The 27,017-nt window shown below is 40.4% G+C and overlaps 3 protein-coding genes and 1 long non-coding RNA gene across 18 annotated transcripts; 1 reads left to right on the top strand and 3 right to left on the bottom strand.

The window, feature by feature from the left end:
* Window positions 1-25: 25 nt before the first annotated feature.
* Window positions 26-2,783, top strand: LOC115256830 (uncharacterized). Of its 3 annotated transcripts, XR_003892816.2 has the most exons (4): window positions 26-1,535; window positions 1,593-1,798; window positions 1,868-2,481; window positions 2,662-2,783. It is a non-coding gene; the product is annotated as an uncharacterized LOC115256830 (long non-coding RNA). The 3 variants fall into 3 exon arrangements; XR_009995988.1 differs by having other exon boundaries at window positions 1,593-2,481; XR_009995989.1 differs by having other exon boundaries at window positions 26-1,615; window positions 1,749-2,481.
* Window positions 2,743-10,227, bottom strand: LOC115256404 (zinc finger protein 808). 6 transcript variants are annotated; one of them, XM_062844341.1, is made up of 5 exons: window positions 8,061-10,223; window positions 7,891-7,957; window positions 5,121-7,776; window positions 4,722-4,783; window positions 2,743-4,612 (listed from the first exon to the last, which is right to left on the bottom strand). In XM_062844341.1, exon 5 carries the CDS (start codon window positions 4,605-4,607, stop codon window positions 2,856-2,858), a length of 1,752 nt encoding a protein of 583 aa, XP_062700325.1. In that variant the 5' UTR covers window positions 4,608-4,612; window positions 4,722-4,783; window positions 5,121-7,776; window positions 7,891-7,957; window positions 8,061-10,223; the 3' UTR covers window positions 2,743-2,855. The 6 variants fall into 6 exon arrangements, with proteins under 6 accessions (XP_062700325.1, XP_062700323.1, XP_029710740.2 ...); XM_062844339.1 differs by having other exon boundaries at window positions 2,743-4,607; window positions 4,722-4,779; window positions 8,061-9,356; XM_029854880.2 differs by having other exon boundaries at window positions 2,743-4,607; window positions 8,061-9,355.
* A 4,665-nt stretch (window positions 10,228-14,892) lies between these two features.
* LOC115256548 (zinc finger protein 121) lies at window positions 14,893-25,844 on the bottom strand. Of its 8 annotated transcripts, none has more exons than XM_062844337.1 (6): window positions 25,663-25,844; window positions 25,250-25,357; window positions 20,183-25,135; window positions 20,004-20,070; window positions 16,837-19,889; window positions 14,893-16,722 (listed from the first exon to the last, which is right to left on the bottom strand). In XM_062844337.1, the coding sequence occupies exon 3, from the start codon at window positions 25,133-25,135 to the stop codon at window positions 23,384-23,386; it is 1,752 nt and encodes a 583-aa protein (XP_062700321.1). In that variant the 5' UTR covers window positions 25,250-25,357; window positions 25,663-25,844; the 3' UTR covers window positions 14,893-16,722; window positions 16,837-19,889; window positions 20,004-20,070; window positions 20,183-23,383. The 8 variants fall into 8 exon arrangements, with proteins under 8 accessions (XP_062700321.1, XP_029711136.2, XP_029711131.2 ...); XM_029855276.2 differs by lacking the exon at window positions 25,663-25,844 and having other exon boundaries at window positions 14,893-16,727; window positions 16,837-16,898; window positions 17,233-19,889; window positions 25,250-25,655; XM_029855271.2 differs by lacking the exon at window positions 25,663-25,844 and having other exon boundaries at window positions 16,837-16,898; window positions 17,233-19,889; window positions 25,250-25,655.
* Window positions 18,201-19,889, bottom strand: LOC109428498 (zinc finger protein 845-like). Its single transcript, XM_062852503.1, has one exon. The coding sequence runs from the start codon at window positions 19,887-19,889 to the stop codon at window positions 18,201-18,203; it is 1,689 nt and encodes a 562-aa protein (XP_062708487.1).
* Window positions 25,845-27,017: the final 1,173 nt, after the last annotated feature.

Here is a 27,017-nt window from a genome sequence, read left to right as displayed (position 1 = left end):
GTCAACTCAGCATCTGAAACCGTATCAATACTGTTAATATAGCAATTGAAATCATTTCTAAGTTTTGTGTGATCAATTATATGTTTATGTACGAGTTGCTGGGCTCTATTAGTTTTAAACCTAATCGATGAGAGAATTGGAAAATGATCACTGATATCTGAGAAAATTGTATCGTTACGAACTAGCTCTGCATCATCCATTTTACAAACAAAATGATCCAGTATATTATTACTTGCTGGTCTAGTTACGAAAGTATTCGTGCATATGAAGTCATATGATTCCAACAATCTTCTATATTTTATGACAACATTATTGTTAGCCATATTCAAAGGTACATTTAAGTCTCCAGCAATAAAAGACGATCGATTTCTGTTCGTGTTATGTAACCATCTCTCTAGCATATCATTAAAACGGTGGAAATCAAAACAAGGGGGTCTATATATGCCATGAAAGTCCATACAATGCTTATTTAGTTCAATTTCGACGTGAATATGATGCATCCCATCCACTGCTTCATTACACACAAGCCTATGCTTGATTCCCTGTTTAATGTAAATAGCTAGGCCTCCACTAGAACTATAAGCTATTTTACGAGACGTTCTACCGGTGGGCCGCTCGTTGTTATTGTTTACATTTGATGTTTTTGTTTTCGCGAAAAGTAGCATAACATGTGGGGAGTGCCAATCAGATTTTTGCTGGCAGAGATGTTTCGGTTTCTAATGTGGCATGTATCAATCCCCCGAGCTGCATGAGGTCACTAGCAGATGAAAAAAACATCCCCACGGTTTACGGATATTAATTATAGTGGGTGAATTGACGCATTTTTGCAGATAAATGAACCTCGTTTATTGGATGGGCCTGTATCACATGTTATGCTAGCGAAAATGTAAATAAATGGGCCCACCGGTTGGACTTCAAAACTGGCAAACATTCAAAAAACAGCTGATTTGAAACGTCTCATAAAATGCCTTATTCCTACATGAAAAAACGGCAACGTAACCTGGTATTCGATAGAGGGATACGTTCTCAATCTTTAACCAGGTTTCACTGACAACAATTACGTCAACCGGCACACAAAAACTCTCAATACTCTGTAACAAGCTATCAAATTTACTTAGATCATTTAACCCTCTTGTATTCCATTGCAAAACACGCAGTCCTTTGACTTGATTCGTACTGCGACAACATGATTGATTGAAATCATCAATTGAATCATGAAAGTAATTTTCAAGTGTACAAGCCATTATATATAAAAAAAAAAAACACTATTTTTTACAAACTATCAAGGATACTTGAATATCATTTACCTGTTTTTGAAACGTGTCTGTTACGGTAGTTCGCACCTATCCCTTATAACTGCCACCGCATTGGTGCGCCCCTCGGAGAAAAGTCATAATGACAACTGAAATTGTCATCGGTGACATGTAGGATTAGATGTCAAAGGAAAGGAGATGAAAATCATACATGAAAGTCAAGTGAACTGCATTTGTGAATTTATAAAACTTTATTTCCCTAATTTCTATAACAAACAAATTGTAAGTAAATATCAATTAGTGAATTCGATAAAACTAATCCTTATGACCCTCGATTAGGTGGCATACAGCCTGCAAAAACTGTTATGAGCCATTTTACGAGACGTTTCGGATCAGCTGATCGCTCATTTCATGAATGAAAATTTGACAGGAGGTTGCGCCCAAGCCCGTGAGTGTTAATATCAATATCAACACTGTTGTCGTTTCGTAAAATAGACTATTATCCCGTCAGTTGAACAACGTTTGTCAGTTGAGGTTATAAGATCGTGAGTTGCCTAATTTATTGATAAAATGATGAATTTGTAATTTTATTATCAAATATTAATGCTTTGTAGCGTATAACGGCCTCACTGGTGCTCATCGTAGCTTGTTGGGTTTACCAAAAGGGGAAAAGAAGACCAATGTAAGTAAATCTACTCATAAACAGCCTTTAAGAACGTATATTAATAAAGAAATGTAGCTTTTAGCTCTCACACACGTTACACACAAACGAAGGTGTTTGCTCAGGAGACTTCTCGAAACCCCACCACCCAACAGTGTCGTTGTCAGAGTTTGATTGCAACACGTTCTTTAGTTTTGTTTTTGGTTTGTGATCGCCCCTGTTCACCCATCTTGCCCACTACAGTCTTCGTCTTCTTGTATCAACCGGATATGTTACAAACACCAGCGAGACAGGGCTGTGCTAGGCTTTCTCGCAACGTGCCCTGCCCCTCGCTTCCTTCAGGCTCCGACCACCTTCTGGATGCTAGGTACACCGTTGAGTCCCTCGCCGCCACACACAGCTCTCCACACACTTCCACTTCCACAGTCATTAAATAGGAGCTTCGAATTTTCATTTCGAAAGTTTATGGAACGACCGGGAATTCACCTCGTTACCCCTAAGTAGACTTGCTGAATACTCGAATATCGTCCAACGCACGCTTTTTTTGAGTACATCGAGTGCTTGCAGGTCCACAATTATCATGTTGTTTTCCGAAGGTCTCCAGTGAATTTAGCTTACCCTGCTACAACAAACCATCAGGTAGATCATTCCGTTCCGGTATGACTCTGCAGCCATAGGTAATCCTTGCGCTGATGGTGGGTACACAATCATCATCATCATCATCATCATCACATCGAGTGCTTGCAGGTCCTTTTCGGATATGGTAACTGCAAGGTTTCATGACCGTATCTTCAAACTGGTCTTCTTCCAAAAGAATGTTAAGTCAAGAAAAAATATATATATATATTTATTATTTATCATTGACAGATTACTGATACATCAACGTATAGAGATTCGTTCGTCTGATTAATGATTGATACATAGTTAACCCTTCCACAGCTTTATTCTATCATGCCCTGCTGTCGTAGAACGGCTTCTTCCGACCTTAGTCGCAACGACCACGAGTTACCAATTAGCTCGATTGGAGGAAGCGGATTACTTTGTAGTTCCTTGGGATGAACCTGGAGTATGTGTTGTTTGCGACTGTCTTTCCGTGCGTATTCTTTGGGACAGAAGAAGCAGGCGAAGGGTTTTTGCTTGTGATGAATATTTTTGAGGTGTTTCCTGACTTCCTCAGACCGCTTGAACTGCTTGCTGCAAATTGGGCATTCTAGAGTCTTTTTATCGGTGTGCGTAAACAAATGGCCATTTAGCTCAGAAAGTACAGCGAAAGTGGCTGGACAGTGAGGACACTTGTACGGTCGCTCCCAGGTATGCTGTAGCGTGTGCTGTTTAAATCCATGGCGTGTTTTGAATATAGCTCCGCAAATCTTGCATTTGTACTTATCCGCTGGCATGTTGTGGCCGCTTACATGTTGCCGGAAGGTGTCCCTATTGCTGTAAGCTTTGGGACATTTTGTACACTGGAACACCTTTTCGCCAGTATGTGCTATTTTATGATATTTCAACCCTCCGGGATATCGAAACGCCTTTCCACACTGATCGCACACATATTTTTTGGCATCCCTGAGCATTCGAGACTGATGGGTGTACAGCAGCCCGTCGGATTTGTAACAGCGATAGCAAACGTTGCAGGTGTATGGACGGGTAGGATCTGGCGCAGGTTTTTCTGGCAGATGTACCGCCAAACTATGCGCCCTAAGCTGTTCTTCAGTTTCAAATTTCTCCAGACATGCACAGCACACTTTCGAAGGACCCTTGATCACTGGATTCGAGCCGTGAAGCCGATCATAATGAAGGCACACCCTATGTCGACTCCAAAACAATTCCCCACAAACCTTGCATCGGAAGTTCAGTTTGTCTTTTTGTTGGTGGGTCCATACAGATAGGTCATTGGACAACACCTTGTAACAGATATCACACTGCTTCTTACGTTGCAACTCCTGATTGGACAGTTTCTTGTGGGCGTGGGCTTCTTTTGAATGAGCCTGAAGTTCGTTCAAAGTGTTGAACGTGACTTGACAACCACAACATTTGAAACCTACGGCTTCTACTTCGTCGAATACATCCGGATTCAAGGGCTTCCTTCCATAGGTAGGCCTATTTACTTTTTTCGACGTCTTCTCATCCTTATCTTGCACTGCCTCATCGACATCCGAGTCTACTCCGCCATCAGCTTCTACCATATCGTCTTCTCCATCACCGTCATCCGTTATCTCATCTTCCTCTAAACAGTCCATAATCTCTAACTTGGGCAATTGTATACTTTCCGAGAGAACAGCTTCCTCAACATCCAGCATCGCATCCCCAACCCTAGAATCTTCATCGACTTCCTGTTTCACCACAACGGTTTCCTCAGCCGTTGACAATGCATCCCGTAGTTTCCGGTCCGAATCCTGGCACAACATTCTTAGTTTGTAGGCACTCTCCAAGGCCTTCAGACACCCCTCGCAACACCACTTGGGCAGTCGATCGTCTTTCGTCGCCAGTTCCACTGCTCCAACCAGGGTCAACACTTCGGCGAGGATCGTTCCCTGTATCTGTTCATCGAACAATCCAACCATCAGGCCGGCATCGGACGCCCTGCCCATACAGACACGACAAACAGAATCGGCGCTCTGCTCCTCTTGCGGAGGTTGTTGGCACTTTGCCATGCTGGTTGAAGCCGGTGGTCGCTTCTGAAGGTTGGACATCTGCACTAGAAAAAGGAAGATTTTGTGGATGACGCCTTATTCAAAATAACTTGAAACTTCTCTCGATCTGTTTGGCAACTCGAGGGATACATCTCAAGGATTATAAATACAGACCTTACAACGTTTATGTTGTCGACTTGGTTGTCGATCTACACTTATTGCACGTATTCAGCTGACTTAGTTAAAAAAAAACAAAATAACAAAAGAAACGTAGACAATTAAACAATCGATGTGTTGTCATTCTGATCAATATTATCAATTTAGTTGAAAATCGGAGTTTTCAACTAGCGAAGATGGATTTTTCTCCAAATCGGTGCGTCGGGCATAACTTCCGAAGCGGGCGCTGTGTTGTACACCTTGTCCGCTACATATACAGCGCACCACTTCCGAATTTAGGTCCGACGCAGGGATTCGAAGAAAAATCAGTTTTCGCTAGTCGAAAATTCCGGGTTTGAACTGCACGAAGAATATTTAGTTCGAATCGAACAGGAGACTTATTAAATCGATACATACTTTGAAAGGTCTTAGCTTATAGAGATTCCCCTTGGGCTGTGTATTTATTTTGGTTTACTTGAAACTTTTTACGCCGAACACTTACGTTCTGGAAAATGCTTTAGTTTATAATAACAACACTGATGTGATTTTCGTTTACGTCTGTCACACGTTTAATCTGATGTAAAACAGTGCACCATTGCACCAATGAGAGTATATTAGAAAGGTGTGTAAGAAGTGACTGACATTCATGTTTCGCGCAGTGCCCAAAATATTCAGTAAACTACAGCTTTTTTTCGACTCTATCTCTGGTTCAACATGTCAAAAGGATTTCATGAAGGCTCAAATGAAAATCGCATATTATCAAGAACTGAAAAATCACTTTTCTCCAGAATGACAAAAAAGCGAACAAAACCAGCGTGTCCGATTGTCATAATAAACAATCGGTCATTCTTATTTTCTGCGACTTGTGGATCATTTTTGGAAAAAATGCTTTTTTAGTTCTGGAACATTTGTCATTCTCAATTGAGCCCTAATGTAAACAAACACGTTTCTGTCGCTGTTGAGGCATCTCCAGCAGTGTATCGCAGTAAAAATTAATTCTATAGAACAGTCGTCCTCTACAGTTTTTTTTAAACTCTGATCATGTATTTACCCCAGTAAACTTCAAACTATCAAAAAGCTGTAGAGTATATCATTGAAAACAATTATTAAGTTATTTAAGTAATTTAGAATAAGTCCCGTATATCCTTCCTTTCCACATTGAAATAGCCGTGAGTACTTTTGTTCTCCAAGATAACATAAAGTACGCATTGAGAAAGTTATAGCAATGAAAAACCAACGAAGTAATGATGCATGAAAGCTTTATTTTTAAAACGTTCGTCCAATAAAAGATAAATATGAATAATTATTCATTCCACAGCTTCATTCTACCATGCCCAGTTCTCGTAAAAAATCTTCTTCGGTCCTTTGTCGCAACGACCACGGGTTACCGAGTAGCTCGATCGAAGGAAGTGGATTGCTTTGTAGTTCCTTGGGATGGACTTGAAGCATGTGTTGTTTGCGCTGGTGTTTCCGCTGGTATCGATTGGGGCAGAAGAAGCAGGCGTAGGGACTTTTGCTTGTGATGAATATATTGGATGTGCTGCTTGAGTGCCGCATTCCGCTTGAACGGTTTCCTGCAAATTGGACATTGTAGTTTTTCTTCATCGGTGTGCGTCAACAAATGGCATCTTAACCCAGAAGGCACAGTGAAAGTGGCTGGACAGTGAGGGCACTTGTGCGGACGCTCTCCGGTATGATGTAGCGTGTGCCTTTTCAATCCATTGCGTGTTTTGAATATATCTCCGCAAATCTTGCATTTGTACTTATCCGCTGGCACTTTGTGATTGTTGACATGCCTTCGGAAGCTATCCCAATTGCTGTATGCTTTGGGACAATTTGTACACTGGAACTTCTTTTCGCCAGTGTGTGCCACTTTATGGTGTTCCAACTCTCCGGGATATCGGAACGTCAATCCACATTGGGCACACACGTGCTTCTTGGTGTCCCTGAGCATTCGGGACTGATGGGTGTACAGCAGCCCGTCGGATTTGTAACAGCGATAGCAAACTTTGCAAGTGTATGGACGGGTAGGATCTGGCGGAGGTTTTTCTGGCAGATGTACCGCTAAACTATGCGCCCTAAGCTGTTCTTCAGTTTCAAATTTCTCCAGACACCCACAGCAAACTTTCGAAGGACCCTTGATCACTGGGTTCGGGCCGTGTACCCGATCATAATGAAGGCACACCCTCTTTCGACTCCAAAACAATTCTCCACAAACCTTGCATCGAAAGTTCAGTTTGTTTTTATATTGGTGATTACGTACAGAAAGGTCATTATACAACACCTTGTAACAGATATCACACTGCTTCTTGCGTTGCAATTCCTGTATTGCCAGTTTTTTGTCGGCGTGAGCTTCCTTTGAATGAGCCTGAAGTTCGTTCAAAGTGTTGAACGTGACTTTACAACCACAACATTTGAAACCTACGGCTTCTACCTCGTCGAATACATCCGGATTCAAGGGCTTCCTTCCATGGGTAGGCCTATTTACTTTTTCCGACGTCTTTTCATCCTTATCTTGCTCTGCCTCATCGACATCCGAGTCTACGCCGCCGTCAGCTTCTACCATATCGTCTTCTCCATCACCGTCATCCGTTATCTCATCTTCCTCTAAACAGTCCATAATCTCTAACTTGGGCAATTGTATACTTTCCGAGAGAACAGCTTCCTCAACATCCAGCATCCCATCTCCAACCCTAGAATCTTCATCGAATTCCTGTTTCACCACAACGGTTTCCTCAGCCGTTGACAATGCATCCCGTAGTTTCCGGTCCGAGTCCTGGCACAACATTCTTAGTTTGTAGGCACTCTCCAAGGCCTTCAGACACCTCTCGCAACACCACTTGGGCAGTCGATCGTCTTTCGTCGCCAGTTCCACTGATCCAACCAGGGTCAACACTTCGGCGAGGATCGTTCCCTGTATCTGTCCATCGAACAATCCAACCATCTGGCCAGCATCGGATGCCCTGCCCATACAGACACGACAAACAGAATCGGCGCTCTGCTCCTCTTGCGGAGGTTGTTGGCACTTTGCCATGCTGGTTGAAGCCGGTGGTCGCTTCTGAAGGTTGGACATCTGCACTAGAGAAAGGAAGATTTTGTGGATGACGCCTTATTCAAAATAACTTGCAACTTCTCTCGATCTGTTTGGCAACTCGAGGGATACTTCTCAAGGATTATAAATACAGACCTTACAACGTTTATGTTGTCGACTTGGTTGTCGATCTACACTTATTGCACGTATTCAGCTGACTTAGCTAAAAAAAAAACAAAATTACGAAAGAAACGTAAACAATCGATTTGTTGTCATTCTGATAAATAGTTCGAATCGAACAGGAAACTTATTAAATCGATACATACTTCGAAAGGTCTTAGCTTATAGAGATTTTCCCTTGGGCTGTGTATTTATTTTGGTTTACTTGAAACTTTTTACGCTGCACACTTTCTTACGTTCTGGAAAATGCTTTAGAATAAGAACACTGATGTGATTTTCGTTTACGTCTGTCACACGTTGAATCTGATATAAAACAGTGCACCACTGCGCCAATGAGAGTATATTAGAAAGGTGTGGAAGAAGTGACTGACATTCATGTTTCGCGCAGTGCCAAAATTTTTATTTCTGGAACATTTGCCATTCTCAATTGAGCCCTAATGTAAACAAACACGTTTCTGTCGCTGTTGAGGCATCTCCAGCAGTGTATCGCAGTAAAAATTAATTCTATAGAACAGTCGTTCTCTACAGTTTTTTTAAACTCTATTGTTCGAACTGATTATTTTAACTAGTTTTATGATCGTGTATTAATACCCCAGTAAACGTCAAACTATCGAAAAACTGTAGAGTTTATTATTGAAAACAATTATAATAGTTATTTATGTAACGAGTTGCAAAAAGTTGATTTTTTCAGCACGAGTCGTACATTTATCCAACGATGCTTGCCGAGTTGGATAAATACGAAGAGTGTTGAAAAAATCGAGTTTTGAAACGAGTTCCATACAAAATTTTGAGCAATGATTTTTTTCATAATGCAACCCATTTGAGTTGCATAATGTTCATAATGCAACTCAAATGAGTTTCATTATGAACATTATACAACTATTTTTCATTATGCAACTCATTTGAGTTGCATGATGAGCCAGTTCGGAAAAAATGGTCATTATATTGCTTTTTTTGCACCGTATTCGACCCCCTGCAGACATTTTTTGTCACACCACAATATGTTCCCACCAGTTTAAGCATACATTGGTTCGTTCCGCTGCTAGAAATTTTAAGCGTCGGTTACACTTTTTGGGTGGTGCATGGAATAATCGGTTTGTTTACTTGCTACTTTCCTTGGTGTTTGACGTGTGAACAAATATTTTAGACGATTGAACATTTGCACGGTAATCTATAAAGCAATGCAAGATGCAATAGATAGTAGAGCAGCGTTTCTCAAACTATGGGTCGCGACCCACTGGTGGGTCACGGACTGATTTTTGGTGGGTCGCGAAGTCTTTGGAAATTAGAAAGTGGCTAGCAATAAGAATATTATTGCTAGCCACTTTTTAATTTATAAATACTTCCTTGGAGAATCCATTTCTAGAAGAATTATTTCTAGAGTTTCGGTTTCTCCTCAATTCGTCTCAAAATTTTGTATCATAAGTTTTGTCTTGAGTATATTGAATATTAAAACTACTGTCTGCGTTCTGAAATCGATTCTAAAACAATAAGTTTTCAATCGGACGTAAAAACTTGAAGTATTTTAGGCAAAGTACTTTCAATTGGCAAATTGAGAGATAAATTTGTGAAAAAATTACCACTTGTTTTGGTGGGATTCGAAGAGATAAAGTTGTGAAAGACGGACCCGGTTTAGGGTGGCGCTTCGAATCCAGTTTGACTTTCTATTCTGCAGAGTTGTAACTTGTTCTGTAGCTTAGTTGGTTAAAGCGCCGGACTAGCGATAACGGAGTCGTGGGTTCGAATCCCACCAAAACAAGTGGTAATTTTTTCACAAATTTATCTCTCAATTTGCCAATTAAACGTACTTTGCCTAAAATACTTCAAGTTTTTACGTCTATTTCAGACATACTAGCCGACTGGTATAGCCGGAAAAGGGCAATAAAATCATTGTCATACATGAGTTACGTTCTCTCTAGCGCAGTTGGACGGCCGTGCGTCCGTCCGCGTTGAGCGCTCAACGCATACTGAGTTTGCACCGATCATATGGTTGGTGACTGTAGGAGTGCTAAATGATGCACGTCTTCTTGCTTCGGTGGTAAGATAGAAGTGACAGGATAACTCTCTATTATCCTTAGTCTACTTAGATATCAACATGTCATTTGTAGCCTACTACATCTCTCCTATGTTTTATTTAAATGGAATAGGAGGCAATCAGTGAAGTACTAGATTGAAAGTAGTGAGCTGGATTTTTGTATGGTGAGATGTTCAATTCTCCATTTTTGCAATGAATTGGTGCAAACAGCGTGGGTTATATGATTTCTTGACTAATTTGATGCTGTTTGAGCAAAAGTTTGGGTAACTGTGTTATTGAAGTTGCATGAAATAAATAAAACAACAACAAAGTTATCCAAACTTTTGCTCAAACAGCATCAAATTAGCCAAGAAATCATATAACCCACGCTGTTTGCACCAATTCATTGCAAAAATGGAGAATTGAACATCTCACCATACAAAAATCCAGCTCACTACTTTCAATCTAGTACTTCACTGATTGCCTCCTATTGAAACGTTATTAATGTTTGGAATAAAATTGGAATCAACTTGATAACGTGAATAAATTACTTGGTTTAGTTCCAGTGACAAGTCTTCTTTGGTTCTAAATAATTCAATCCTAACATTATTCTTTATGATCATCTCTTCTGAAAAGAACTGCTATTTTCACCTGTTTTCACTAAGACTGAAGTTTGAAACTCTAATATTATATTACATCATTGTCTTTATCTATTGATGAACAATTCTCTTTTTCGACTGTGATTCCTATAATCTTGCCCTTTTTCTTTTTTTTTTTTAATCCAAATCTGGTTCTGTAAATGTAGCCATAGCAAGAACGCTTTTTTTTTAATTGATAATTTTTATTTCTATTATTCAACAGTACGAATTAAGCACTGAACACTCGAATAAAAACTTGAATAAAAAATCAATATAAAAAACTGGATAATTAAACACCGTTACCTAGCTTTTTATAGCAACCATTCGAAAAGTTACAATAATAGTCATACAGTAGAAGCATTTGTTTTAAATGAAATACTTAGTTTTAATACTTATCATTCCAATTTCATCAAAAAAAATCATTTTTTCAGCATAAATTGCCAAAATATTTTATAGAACCCCGTAACGTGGGTAGATCACCTTAGAATGGTGCGTTGCGGTGTAAGATCTACCAAATCAAATTTTGATCTTGATATTTACCGTACTTTTAAATATTCCAAGATCAAAGTTTGATGCTCTTTTCCTTGTGATTTGTAGTATTTGTGTTTCAATGTACTGCTAATCAACATTTTATTTCAGCAGGATTCAGGTAAATGTATCGTACTATATAAATAATATTTTAAAAATATGTAACTGTGGCGAGCGTATAACTAATATGTAGCTTATTTGACGTACGATGTTAATATTATTTTATATTTCAGATTATCAACCGAAGAATCTAGTAATTCAACCAAATGCCAACAAGATGACGAGGATGAATTGACCAGACAACTGATTCGAAGCAGTCTAACAATGGTGTGCCTGAACGTTAACCAAGCGTATCCTTTGGAGTTTACCCTTCCACTAACAACACCCAAATTCCCGTGACACCTAGGCCTGAGAGATCGTAGAGTTGTCTACATTTTTCATAGGTGTTCAAAGCTAACCATCCTTTCCCATTCCTCAGCAGTCGCAAGGACGTGGCCAGGACAGTGCTCGACCATTGGAGGATTGCGTCAGTCTTGTCTAAGAGTCAGAGGTTAGTCCCAAATCTTTGTGCTTTGGTTCGGACGGGAAGGAGGCAACCCTCATAACAGCGGTCTAGGACTGTACCACCTACGAATTTGTGCGACTCGCTTAATGCTAATGCTAATGCTAATAAATTGCCAAAATATTTTATAGAACCTTATAATATAAATCACACAATTTTCCAAGAAATTATTAATTGTCAAATAAATGAAATAATCGAAAACTCTCCAAAACTATCCCGATTTGAAAAATTTTGCGGATTTCTGACCCAACAGAATTAATTTGAACGTTAGACTAAAATATGTGAGTGACTGTTTTCTCAAAACGAGTTATCGATTTATTAGATACAACACCACATTTTAGGCTTGTAAGTTATAACTTCAATTAACCGACATTCAGTCATCGCAGAACCTTGCCTTGTGCTTGGACTGGTGTGGATAGTCACATTATTGACCCAATTAAAAATAAAAAATATGTTTGGCATCCTCAGAAACTCGAGAACTCTATTTTTTTCAGCCTACTAAGTCTAGAGTCTATGCATCACACAGTAGCGAATATTTTCTATTGCGAATCACACAAAACGTAATGGATTCAAAATCTGATTAACCTGTGTTTCAGTATATTTCTATTCACTCCATCCAACACTGTTTGAATTTTGCATACTTCAATATACGCTGTTTTCATTTGCGTCGATAGCAATTGTTTGGCTTTCATCAAGTCAGTAGTGGATTTTTTTTCTCAGTTCCTTTTAGTCTTGAACTCATTTCAACTGTCTCTTGGTCTCCATGTATTGTAACCATAGTACCATGGTAACCAATGAAAATTTCCAAACAATTGATCTGCACTTGCCATGCAAAATGAAATACAGAATACATTTGGTCTTACAGCTGTTCTTTCTATGCGGACTCCCTTCGCCGGATTACCAGGTATACGGACTGGAATTCGTCATTCCCTACGTTGTCCTGGGTTTCGATTGCGGACTGGAATTCTACATTCCCTTCGCCAGAGAACCAGGTGTACGGACTGGAATTCTTCATTCCCTACGTTATCCTGGGTTTTTATTGCGGACTGGAATTCTACATTCCCTGCGCTAGAGTACCAGGTGTACGGGCTGGAATTCTTGGTTCCCTTCGTTATCCTGGGTTTTTTTTTTCAGGTTCACGGGCTAGAATCAACTTCTGCCCGTCTTCCTGGATGTCTTTAGCTAAAACACTCGTTTGGCCATTTTCATTATGAAATTTCATTAAGAAATTTCAAAACACTAGACATAATAGTTACCGTAGTATTTTTCCGTTTTATATCTTGTTAATGTCTTGAAATATTTGTCTTCAGTTAGTAGCTTCCGGGTTTCAAACAATTCACAGTCGTTTTCTCCTCGACAAAATCCAGAAATTTTCCTCGTCTGCCAATGTAGGAGTGCTAAATGATGCACGTCTTCTTGCTTCGGTGGTAAGATAGAAGTGACAGGATAACTCTCTATTATCCTTAGTCTACTTAGATATCAACATGTCATTTGTAGCCTACTACAGTGACGAAGTATGTGTCAGTCGAGCTTCAATATCAACATTCTAAAAACAATAAGCGCACACTTGTTGTTGGTAGGCCGCGAGAGTGCGGGAGATTGGCATCTAAGAGCCGAAAGAGAGATAAAGTTGTGAAAGACGGACCCGGTTTAGGGTGGCGCTTCGAATCCAGTTTGACTTTCTATTCTGCAGAGTTGTAACTTGTTCTGTAGCTTAGTTGGTTAAAGCGCCGGACTAGCGATAACGGAGTCGTGGGTTCGAATCCCACCAAAACAAGTGGTATTTTTTTCACAAATTTATCTCTCAATTTGCCAATTAAACGTACTTTGCCTAAAATACTTCAAGTTTTTACGTCTATTTCAGACATACTAGCCGACTGGTATAGCCGGAAAAGGGCAATAAAATCATTGTTTTCAATCGGAAGTTTAAAGATTAGGGTAAAATTTTAGATTTCACTTGTGTTCTGGAAAAAATGAGTTCAAGTTGTTGCTTGCAGTTAGCATTTTTTTTTTGTTTTGTTAGGCTTACACGCCAGTTTCAGCAGTTAAAATAGCAAAACATTTATAAATACCAAAAATAAGCAAAAAAATTTACACTATAAATAAATGAATAAAATAAGTGTATACCGTCTACCCCCGTTGGTTTGAACGACACCTCATGCAAACCAACGGGGTTCATTTTCAATTTGAACTTCTAGTAACCCTGTGGGCATCGAAAAACACACTGATGATAACCCTTTTTGATGTTTTGTTTTGATTCTGTGTTCCGTTTCACATCGTTCCATGAGCAGAATGACGTTTGAACCATTTTTAGTTTGAACGATGTGCAGATTAGAGGGGGTCAAATTAAAAAGTGTTCAGATTAGAAGCGGTCAAACCAACGGGGGTAGACGGTATAAGGATACCTATCATTAAAAATTTCAAGAAGACTCATCTAACCATCCAGCAGTACAACAATTTTAAAAACTACTTGATATTCACTCATTCGCTGTAAATATCTATAGCATTTTCAACCGATATTTAGTTAGTTCGGCAGAAGCATAAAATTGCCACTATAGCTACAGCCTGATGCTGCAAGCTTGGGCACCTTAACCTTTCCTAGACTTTTCAATAGCGCACTATTAATAAACAAAAATAACTTGTTTGAGGGCTACGTAACGTAAGTTTATCACAACCTATGAAAGTGATAAAATGTATTTATTAAAAAAAAACAGTCCAAATTTGCAAAAAAAAAAATGACTTTCTTTATAAATTTTCGTGCTGGTGGGTCGCCAAATTCTTTGAAAATCAAAAGTGGGTCGCAAGCTGAAAACGTTTGAGAACCCCTGTATTAGAGTAAACATAGATCCGTGATGATGAATCCGTTGTATCCAACCGAACTGTCAAAATCTGTATCCAAACGAGCATGACGTCATGATTCCAACAACACCAATGGAGCGCATGACGTCATATTCAACCGTCGCACTCTTGAAAAATACTATTCACACGCTTGAAACATTTCACTCAGCGATGTCCGCGGAACTATGTTTACTCTACTATCTATAGTCATTATGATACCAAAATGAGTTATATAAAATTAAAATTATGATACTGAATTGCATAAAGTTATTTAAGTAATTTAGATTAAGTCCCGTATATCCTTCCTTTCCACATTGAAATAGCCGTGAGTACTTATGTTCTCCAAGCTAACATAAAGTACGCATTGAGAAAGTTATAGCAATGAAAAACCAACGAAGTAATGATGCATGAAAGCTTTATTTTTAAAACGTTCGTCTAATAAAAGATAAATATGAATAATTATTCATTCCACAGCTTTATTCTACCATGCCCAGTTCTCGTAAAAAGTCTTCTTCGGTCCTTTGTCGCAACGACCACGGGTTACCAAGTAGCTCGATTGGAGGAAGTGGATTGCTTTGTAGTTCCTTGGGATGGACTTGAAGCATGTGTTGTTTTCGCTGGTGTTTCCGCTGGTATCGATTGGGGCAGAAGAAGCAGACGTAGGGCCTTTGCTTGTGATGAATGTATTGGATGTGCTGCTTGAGTGCCGTATTCCGCTTGAACTTTTTCCTGCAAATCGGACATTCTAGTTTTTTTTCATCGGTGTGCGTCAACAAATGGCATCTTAACCCAGAAGGCACAGTGAAAGTGGCTGAACAGTGAGGGCACTTGTGCGGACGCTCTCCGGTATGCTGTAGTGTGTGTTGTTTTAATCCAATGTTTGTTTTGAATATATCTCCGCAAATCTCGCATTTGTACTTGTCCGCTGGAACTTTGTGATTGTTCACATGCTTTCGGAAGCTATTCCAATTGCTGTATGCTTTGGGACAATTTGTACACTGGAACTTCTTTTCGCCAGTGTGTACTACTCTATGGTGTTCCAAAGCTCCGGGATATCGGAACGTCAATCCACATTGGGCACACACGTGCTTCTTGGTGTCCCTGAGCATTCGGGACTGATGGGAGTACAGCAGCCCGTCGGATTTGTAACAGCGATAACAAACGTTGCAGGTGAACGGACGGGCAGGATCTGGTGGAGGTTTTTCTGGCAGATGTACCGCCAAACTATGCGCCCTAAGCTGTTCTTCAGTTTCAAATTTCTCCAGACACGCACAGCAAACTTTCGAAGGACCCTTGATTACTGGGTTCGGGCCGTGTACCCGATCATAATGAAGGCACACCCTCTGTCGACTCCAAAACAATTCCCCACAAACCTTGCATCGAAAGTTCAGTTTGTCTTTATATTGGTGATTACGTACAGAAAGGTCATTATACAATACCTTGTAACAGATATCACACTGCTTCTTGCGTTGCAATTCCTGTATTGCCAGTTTTTTGTCGGCGTGAGCTTCCTTTGAATGAGCCTGAAGTTCGTTCAAAGTGTTGAACGTGACTTTACAACCACAACATTTGAAACCTACGGCTTCTACCTCGTCGAATACATCCGGATTCAAGGGCTTCTTTCCATGGGTAGGCCTATTTACTTTTTCCGACATCTTCTCATCCTTATCTTGCTCTGCCTCTTCGACATCCGAGTCTGCGCCGCCATCAGCTTCTACCATATCGTCTTCGCCATCACCGTCATCCGTTATCTCATCTTCCTCTAAACAGTCCATAATCTCTAACTTGGGCAATTGTATACTTTCCGAGAGAACAGCTTCCTCAACATCCAGCATCCCATCTCCAACCCTAGAATCTTCATCGACTTCCTGTTTCACCACAACGGTTTCCTCAGCCGTTGACAATGCATCCCGTAGTTTCCGGTCCGAGTCCTGGCACAACATTCTTAGTTTGTAGGCACTCTCCAAGGCCTTCAGACACCCCTCGCAACACCACTTGGGCAGTCGATCGTCTTTCGTCGCTAATTCCACTGATCCAACCAGGGTCAACACTTCGGCGAGGATCGTTCCCTGTATCTGTCCATCGAACAATCCAACCATCTGGCCGGCATCGGATGCCCTGCCCATACAGACACGACAAACAGAATCGGCGCTCTGCTCCTCTTGCGGAGGTTGTTGGCACTTTGCCATGCTGGTTGAAGCCGGTGGTCGCTTCTGAAGGTTGGACATCTGCACTAGAAAAAGGAAGATTTTGTGGATGACGCCTTATTCAAAATAACTTGAAACTTCTCTCGATCTGTTTGGCAACTCGAGGGATACATCTCAAGGATTATAAATACAGACCTTACAACGTTTATGTTGTCGACTTGGTTGTCGATCTACACTTATTGCACGTATTCAGCTGACTTAGTTAAAAAAAAAACAAAATAACAAAAGAAACGTAGACAATTAAACAATCGATGTGTTGTCATTCTGATAAATATTATCAATTTAGTTGAAAATCGGAGTTTTCAACTAGCGAAGATGGATTTTTCTCCAAATCGGTGCGTCGGGCATAACTTCCGAAGCGGGCGCTGTGTTGTACACCTTGTCCGCTACATATACAGCGCACCACTTCCGAATTTAGGTCCGACGCAGGGATTCGAAGAAAAATCAGTTTTCGCTAGTCGAAAATTCCGGGTTTGAACTGCACGAAGAATAGTTCGAATCGAACAGGAGACTTATTAAATCGATACATACTTTGAAAGGTCTTAGCTTATAGAGATTTCCCCTTGGGCTGTGTATTTATTTTGGTTTACTTGAAACTTTTTACGCCGAACACTTACGTTCTGGAAAATGCTTTAGTTTATAATAACAACACTGATGTGATTTTCGTTTACGTCTGTCACACGTTTAATCTGATGTAAAACAGTGCACCATTGCACCAATGAGAGTATATTAGAAAGGTGTGTAAGAAGTGACTGACATTCATGTTTCGCGCAGTGCCCAAAATATTTAGTAAACAACAGCTTTTTTTCGACTCTATCTCTGGTTCAACATGACAAAAGGATTTCATGAAGGCTCAATAGAAAATCGCATATTATCAAGAACTGAAAAATCACTTTTCTCCAGAATGACAAAAAAGCGAACAAAACCAGCGTGTCCGATTGTCATAATAAACAATCGGTCATTCTTATTTTCTGCGACTTGTGGATCATTTTTGGAAAAAATGCTTTTTTAGTTCTGGAACATTTGTCATTCTCAATTGAGCCCTAATGTAAACAAACACGTTTCTGTCGCTGTTGAGGCATCTCCAGCAGTGTATCGCAGTAAAAATTAATTCTATAGAACAGTCGTCCTCTACAGTTTTTTTTAAACTCTGATCATGTATTTACCCCAGTAAACTTCAAACTATCAAAAAGCTGTAGAGTATATCATTGAAAACAATTATTAAGTTATTTAAGTAATTTAGGATAAGTCCCGTATATCCTTCCTTTCCACATTGAAATAGCCGTGAGTACTTTTGTTCTCCAAGATAACATAAAGTACGCATTGAGAAAGTTATAGCAATGAAAAACCAACGAAGTAATGATGCATGAAAGCTTTATTTTTAAAACGTTCGTCCAATAAAAGATAAATATGAATAATTATTCATTTCACAGCTTCATTCTACCATGCCCAGTTCTCGTAAAAAATCTTCTTCGGTCCTTTGTCGCAACGACCACGGGTTACCAAGTAGCTCGATTGACGGAAGGGGATTGCTTTGTAGTTCCTTGGGATGGACTTGAAGCATGTGTTGTTTGCGCTGGTGTTTCCGCTGGTATCGATTGGGGCAGAAGAAGCAGGCGTAGGGACTTTTGCTTGTGATGAATATATTGGATGTGCTGCTTGAGTGCCGCATTCCGCTTGAACGGTTTCCTGCAAATCGGACATTGTAGTTTTTCTTCATCGGTGTGCGTCAACAAATGGCATCTTAACCCAGAAGGCACAGTGAAAGTGGCTGAACAGTGAGGGCACTTGTGCGGACGCTCTCCGGTATGATGTAGCGTGTGCCTTTTCAATCCATTGCGTGTTTTGAATATATCTCCGCAAATCTTGCATTTGTACTTATCCGCTGGCACTTTGTGATTGTTGACATGCCTTCGGAAGCTATCCCAATTGCTGTATGCTTTGGGACAATTTGTACACTGGAACTTCTTTTCGCCAGTGTGTGCCACTTTATGGTGTTCCAACTCTCCGGGATATCGGAACGTCAATCCACATTGGGCACACACGTGCTTCTTGGTGTCCCTGAGCATTCGGGACTGATGGGTGTACAGCAGCCCGTCGGATTTGTAACAGCGATAGCAAACGTTGCAAGTGTATGGACGGGTAGGATCTGGCGCAGGTTTTTCTGGCAGATGTACCGCTAAACTATGCGCCCTAAGCTGTTCTTCAGTTTCAAATTTCTCCAGACACCCACAGCAAACTTTCGAAGGACCCTTGATCACTGGGTTCGGGCCGTGTACCCGATCATAATGAAGGCACACCCTCTTTCGACTCCAAAACAATTCTCCACAAACCTTGCATCGAAAGTTCAGTTTGTTTTTATATTGGTGATTACGTACAGAAAGGTCATTATACAACACCTTGTAACAGATATCACACTGCTTCTTGCGTTGCAATTCCTGTATTGCCAGTTTTTTGTCGGCGTGAGCTTCCTTTGAATGAGCCTGAAGTTCGTTCAAAGTGTTGAACGTGACTTTACAACCACAACATTTGAAACCTACGGCTTCTACCTCGTCGAATACATCCGGATTCAAGGGCTTCCTTCCATGGGTAGGCCTATTTACTTTTTCCGACGTCTTTTCATCCTTATCTTGCTCTGCCTCATCGACATCCGAGTCTACGCCGCCGTCAGCTTCTACCATATCGTCTTCTCCATCACCGTCATCCGTTATCTCATCTTCCTCTAAACAGTCCATAATCTCTAACTTGGGCAATTGTATACTTTCCGAGAGAACAGCTTCCTCAACATCCAGCATCCCATCTCCAACCCTAGAATCTTCATCGACTTCCTGTTTCACCACAACGGCTACCGCATCCGTCGATAATGCATCCCGTAGTTTCCGGTCCGAATCCTGGCACAACATTCTTAGGTTGTAGGCACTCTCCAAGGCCTTCAGACAACCCTCGCAACACCACTTGGGCAGTCGATCGTCTTTCGTCGCCAGTTCCACTGCTCCAACCAGGGTCAACACTTCGGCGAGGATCGTTCCCTGTATCTGTTTATTGAACAATCCAACCATCTGGCCGGCATCGGATGCCCTGCCCATACAGACACGACAAACAGAATCGGCGCTCTGCTCCTCTTGCGGAGGTTGTTGGCACTTTGCCATGCTGGTTGAAGCCGGTGGTCGCTTCTGAAGGTTGGACATCTGCACTAGAAAAAGGAAGATTTTGTGGATGACGCCTTATTCAAAATAACTTGCAACTTCTCTCGATCTGTTTGACAACTCGAGGGATACATCTCAAGGATTATAAATACAGACCTTACAACGTTTATGTTGTCGACTTGGTTGTCGATCTACACTTATTGCACGTATTCAGCTGACTTAGCTAAAAAAAAAAACAAAATAACAAAAGAAACGTAGACAATTAAACAATCGATTTGTTGTCATTCTGATAAATAGTTCGAATCGAACAGGAAACTTATTAAATCGATACATACTTCGAAAGGTCTTAGCTTATAGAGATTTTCCCTTGGGCTGTGTATTTATTTTGGTTTACTTGAAACTTTTTACGCTGCACACTTTCTTACGTTCTGGAAAATGCTTTAGAATAACAACACTGATGTGATTTTCGTTTACGTCTGTCACACGTTGAATCTGATATAAAACAGTGCACCACTGCGCCAATGAGAGTATATTAGAAAGGTGTGGAAGAAGTGACTGACATTCATGTTTCGCGCAGTGCCAAAATTTTTATTTCTGGAACATTTGCCATTCTCAATTGAACCCTAATGTAAACAAACACGTTTCTGTCGCTGTTGAGGCATCTCCAGCAGTGTATCGCAGTAAAAATTAATTCTATAGAACAGTCGTTCTCTACAGTTTTTTTAAACTCTATTGCTCGAACTGATTATTTTAACTAGTTTTATGATCGTGTATTAATACCCCAGTAAACATCAAACTATCGAAAAACTGTAGAGTTTATTATTGAAAACAATTATAATAGTTATTTATGTAACGAGTTGCAAAAAGTTGATTTTTTCAGCACGAGTCGTACATTTATCCAACGATGCTTGCCGAGTTGGATAAATACGAAGAGTGTTGAAAAAATCGAGTTTTGAAACGAGTTCCATACAAAATTTTGAGCAATGATTTTTTTCATAATGCAACCCATTTGAGTTGCATAATGTTCATAATGCAACTCAAATGAGTTTCATTATGAACATTATACAACTATTTTTCATTATGCAACTCATTTGAGTTGCATGATGAGCCAGTTCGGAAAAAATGGTCATTATATAGCTTTTTTGCACCGTATTCGACCCCCTGCAGACATTTTTTGTCACACCACAATATGTTCCCACCAGTTTAAGCATACATTGGTTCGTTCCGCTGCTAGAAATTTTAAGCGTCGGTTACACTTTTTGGGTGGTGCATGGAATAATCGGTTTGTTTACTTGCTACTTTCCTTGGTGTTTGACGTGTGAACAAACCCGACTAAGAAAACCTAACAAAAAAATAACATAATTAAAACAAACCATGATATTTATAACTCATTGTAATATAATCATGTTCAACATCTTTGGTATTTTTGAAATACTATAACTCAATTATATCACATTATGTTATAAATGCTGTTTGGTAACTCATTGTAATATAATTTAGATTTAATTATTTTGACATTTGGACAATAATCTAACGAAATTATATCACATTCTGATAGAAACTAGTAATCCTGAAGCTAACTTTCATATCACATTTTGTTATAATTTTGATCTGATCATAACAAAATAGGTTATTATCCTGATTAGACAAGTGCACTTTTTGTTACAATTTTAGTTTTTTTAACATCATCCTGCATCTAGTTTATAACATAATAAGTTAGAGAAAAATATTATAACATCATAACACAATATGATATAATCTTGATATAATTTTCTAGTCGGGAATATTTTAGACGATTGAACATTTGTACGGTAATCTGTAAAGCAATGCAAGATGCAATAGATAGTAGAGCAGCGTTTCTCAAACTATGGGTCGCGACCCACTGGTGGGTCACGGACTGATTTTTGGTGGGACGCGAAGTCTTTGGAAATTAGAAAGTGGCTAGCAATAAGAATATTATTGCTAGCCACTTTTTAATTTATAAATACTTCCTTGAAGAATCCATTTCTAGAAGAATTATTTCTAGAGTTTCGGTTTCTCCTCAATTCGTCTCAAAATTTTGTATCATAAGTTTTGTCTGGAGTATATTGAATATTAAAACTACTGTCTGCGTTCTGAAATCGATTCTAAAACAATAAGTTTTCAATCGGAAGTTTAAAGATTAGGGTAAAATTTTAGATTTCACTTGTGTTTTGGAAAAAATGAGTTCAAGTTGTTGCTTGCAGTTAGCATTTTTTTTTGTTTTGTTAGGCTTACACGCCAGTTTCAGCAGTTAAAATAGCAAAACATTTATAAATACCAAAAATAAGCAAAAAAATTTCCACTATAAATAAATGAATAAAATAAGTGTATACCGTCTACCCCCGTTGGTTTGAACGACACCTCATGCAAACCAACGGGGTTCTTTTTTAATTTGAACTTCTAGTAACCCTGTGGGCATCGAAAAACACACTGATGATAACCCTTTTTGATGTTTTGTTTTGATTCTGTGTTCCGTTTCACACCGTTCCATGAGCAGAATGACGTTTGAACCATTTTTAGTTTGAACGATGTGCAGATTAGAGGGGGTCAAATTAAAAAGTGTTCAGATTAGAAGCGGTCAAACCAACGGGGGTAGACGGTATGAGGATACCTATCATTAAAAATTTCAAGAGGACTCATCTAACCATCCAGCAGTACAACAATTTTAAAAACTACTTGATATTCACTCATTCGCTGTAAATATCTATAGCATTTTCAACCGATATTTAGTTAGTTCGGCAGAAGCATAAAATTGCCACTATAGCTACAGCCTGATGCTGCAAGCTTGGGCACCTTAACCTTTCCTAGACTTTTCAATAGCGCACTATTAATAAACAAAAATAACTTGTTTGAGGGCTACGTAACGTAAGTTTATCACAACCTATGAAAGTGATAAAATGTATTTATTTAAAAAAACAGTCCAAATTTGCAAAAAAATGACTTTCTTTATAAATTTTCGTGCTAGTGGGTCGCCAAATTCTTTGAAAATCAAAAGTGGGTCGCAAGCTGAAAACGTTTGAGAACCCCTGTAGTAGAGTAAACATAGATCCGTGATGATGAATCCGTTGTATCCAACCGAACTGTCAAAATCTGTATCCAAACGAGCATGACGTCATGATTCCAACAACACCAATGGAGCGCATGACGTCATATTCAACCGTCGCACTCTTGAAAAATACTATTCACACGCTTGAAACATTTCACTCAGCGATGTCCGCGGAACTATGTTTACTCTACTATCTATAGTCATTATGATACCAAAATGAGTTATATAAAATTAAAATTATGATACTGAATTGCATAAAGTTATTTAAGTAATTTAGATTAAGTCCCGTATATCCTTCCTTTTCACATTGAAATAGCCGTGAGTACTTATGTTCTCCAAGCTAACATAAAGTACGCATTGAGAAAGTTATAGCAATGAAAAACCAACGAAGTAATGATGCATGAAAGCTTTATTTTTAAAACGTTCGTCCAATAAAAGATAAATATGAATAATTATTCATTCCACAGCTTTATTCTACCATGCCCAGTTCTCGTAAAAAATCTTCTTCGGTCCTTTGTCGCAACGACCACGGGTTACCAAGTAGCTCGATTGGAGGAAGTGGATTGCTTTGTAGTTCCTTGGGATGGACTTGAAGCATGTGTTGTTTTCGCTGGTGTTTCCGCTGGTATCGATTGGGGCAGAAGAAGCAGACGTAGGGCCTTTGCTTGTGATGAATATATTGGATGTGCTGCTTGAGTGCCGTATTCCGCTTGAACTTTTTCCTGCAAATCGGACATTCTAGTTTTTTTTCATCGGTGTGCGTCAACAAATGGCATCTTAACCCAGAAGGCACAGTGAAAGTGGCTGGACAGTGAGGGCACTTGTGCGGACGCTCTCCGGTATGTTGTAGCGTGTGCTGTTTTAATCCAATGTTTGTTTTGAATATATCCCCGCAAATCTCGCATTTGTACTTATCCGCTGGCACTTTGTGATTGTTCACATGCTTTCGGAAGCTATTCCAATTGCTGTATGCTTTTGGACAATTTGTACACTGGAACTTCTTTTCGCCAGTGTGTACCACTTTATGATGTTCCAACGCTCCGGGATATCGGAACGTCAATCCACATTGGGCACACACGTGCTTCTTGGTGTCCCTGAGCATTCGGGACTGATGGGAGTACAGCAGCCCGTCGGATTTGTAACAGCGATAACAAACGTTGCAGGTGAACGGACGGGCAGGATCTGGTGGAGGTTTTTCTGGCAGATGTACCGCCAAACTATGCGCTCTAAGCTGTTCTTCAGTTTCAAATTTCTCCAGACACGCACAGCAAACTTTCGAAGGACCCTTGATCACTGGGTTCGGGCCGTGTACCCGATCATAATGAAGGCACACCCTCTGTCGACTCCAAAACAATTCTCCACAAACCTTGCATCGAAAGTTCAGTTTGTCTTTATATTGGTGATTACGTACAGAAAGGTCATTATACAACACCTTGTAACAGATATCACACTGCTTCTTGCGTTGCAATTCCTGTATTGCCAGTTTTTTGTCGGCGTGAGCTTCCTTTGAATGAGCCTGAAGTTCGTTCAAAGTGTTGAACGTGACTTTACAACCACAACATTTGAAACCTACGGCTTCTACCTCGTCGAATACATCCGCATTCAAGAGCTTCTTTCCATTGGTAGGCCTATTTACTTTTTCCGACGTCTTCTCATCCTTATCTTGCTCTGCCTCATCGACATCCGAGTCTACGCCGCCATCAGCTTCTACCATATCGTCTTCTCCATCACCGTCATCCGTTATCTCATCTTCCACTAAACAGTCCATAATCTCTAACTTGGGCAATTGTATACTTTCCGCGAGAACAGCTTCCTCAACATCCAGCATCCCATCTCCAACCCTAGAATCTTCATCGACTTCCTGTTTCACCACAACGGTTTCCTCAGCCGTTGACAATGCATCCCGTAGTTTCCGGTCCGAATCCTGGCACAACATTCTTAGTTTGTAGGCACTCTCCAAGGCCTTCAGACACCCCTCGCAACACCACTTGGGCAGTCGATCGTCTTTCGTCGCCAGTTCCACTGATCCAACCAGGATCAACACTTCGGCGAGGATCGTTCCCTGTATCTGTCCATCGAACAATCCAACCATCAGGCCGGTATCGGACGCCCTGCCCATACAGACACGACAAACAGAATCGGCGCTCTGCTCCTCTTGCGGACATTTTCGGCGCTTTTCCATGCTGGTTGAAGCCGGCGGTCGCTTCCGAACCTTGGGCATCTGCATTAGAAAGGGACAAATTTAGTGGATGACGCCTCATTCTGAATACATATCTTGAAATATCCTTCCATCTGTTTGGCAACTCAAGTTATACATCTCAAGTAATATACTGACCTTACAACGTTTGTGTTGTCAACTTGGTTGTCGATTCTTCACTTATTGCTGCCTCTGGTACGCAAATTTTAGCTGACTAAGCTGGAAAAAATAATAAGTAAAAGCGACCTGGTGCGATGGTTAGAACACTTAACTGTCACGCTGAGGACCTGGGATCGAATCCCATTCCCGACAAACTCACAAAATGGTGAGTTCTTCCGTCGGAAGGGAAGTAAGGCGTGGGTCCCGAGATGAACTAGCCTAGGGCTAAACATCTCGTTAATAATTTAACTAATCGATTTGTTGCCGCCCTAACAGTTCAAATCGAACAGGAAACTTATTGATTCGATCTCTTAAAAGGTCTGAGCTTATAAAAAAAATCCCTTGGGTTTTTTTACTTCGGCTTATTGGAGACTTTTTTGATGAAAACTTACGTTCTGGAAAATGTTTTGGTTTGATAACAACACTGATGTGATTTTTGTTTACATGTGTCACACGTAAAGCCAGTCAAACAGTGCACCAATGCACCAATGTGAGTATAAAAGAAAGGTGTGGAAGAAGTGAGTAACATTCATATTTGGTGCGCGATGCAGTATGTGCAAAATATATTCATTCGGTTTTATCAAAAGAATCTCATCGATGTAAACAAACATGTATCTGTCTCTGTTAGGCAGGGCATCTCCAGCAGTAGTACCACAGAAGAGATGTATTGTGTATCTTCGAACAAATTTGAAATTTCGAGATGGAAGTCGTAAAATTTTCACTTGGAGAACTAGATTGGAATAGATTTCCTTGGGGAAATAAAAAATCATCAAAGCGTGCCTCGCTCCCGCCCTATGCTCGCTGTACAAAAAAGCTTGCTTTCCACCACCAGGTTCGCTAGTGTCCAGTAATCAAACGAGCGGCTCTTTTCGCGATGAAGATTCACCCCCGTGGTAGTACCATAGACTACCCAAGAAACAGAACTAGCTGAACAACAGTTTCTTAAGCTAAAGTTAGCTTAAGAGTGGTTTGTCCCACTCTTGTACAGCAACATATTGGGTAATTAGTAAGACTAAGGTAGTACATGGCAGGGTATTGTGTGCTACGTGCTCATCTCCTTGCTTCTATGTTATTTGAGCCCCCCGGCTCTAAGGATGTTCGCCATTCAGTTACCTATAACTGTATAATCGTTTGTGGTCTGATGCCTAATTCCTGCCTGCTTCAAGTACAGCTGAAATAATCCGTTAACATATTCCTTACCATTATCGCTGCGCAACGTTTTCAACCGGCAGCCAGTCTTTTTTTTTTTATAGAATGAGAAAATCTGCAACAGATACCCAAGAGGTGGTTCCTCGGGTGATGTGGGGATCGACCCACTAAAAACTCATTCTCTCTCTTCCTTACCTTCGCGGTACGCCCGTTAGGGATGACTTCGAAAAGGGGGGGGGGGGGACCGTACATGAGTACACTCTAATAGTAAGCGTTCCACCAGCTACCGCCTTAAGTTGTTCACTCTCCCCTGGAGGCTCGGGTCCTGGCTAGTACTTAGACTACCCGTTGAACTCAAGCTCCTGGATGGGGAAGGGGGGCCAACTCAACTAGCTGTTGTTCGGCTCGCCATTTACTCTGTAGTTGAAGTACGATTCGAGAAACCGTGGAAGTAACGGAGTCCCACTTGTCCGCCCCCATACACATCCTTTCAACAATGTTGTCAGGCGTGATATCTCTACCGCATACCTCCTGCATACTCGACCTTTGCTCCACGAAACGTGGACATTCAAAGAGCACATGCTCCGCGCTCTCGTCG

Source organism: Aedes albopictus, chromosome 1 (assembly GCF_035046485.1).
Source record: "Aedes albopictus strain Foshan chromosome 1, AalbF5, whole genome shotgun sequence".
In the NCBI taxonomy this organism is placed as follows: Eukaryota; Metazoa; Arthropoda; class Insecta; order Diptera; family Culicidae; genus Aedes; species Aedes albopictus.
The sequence above is the reverse complement of the archived record's forward strand: the minus strand, read 5'-3'. Positions and strand labels throughout refer to the sequence as shown.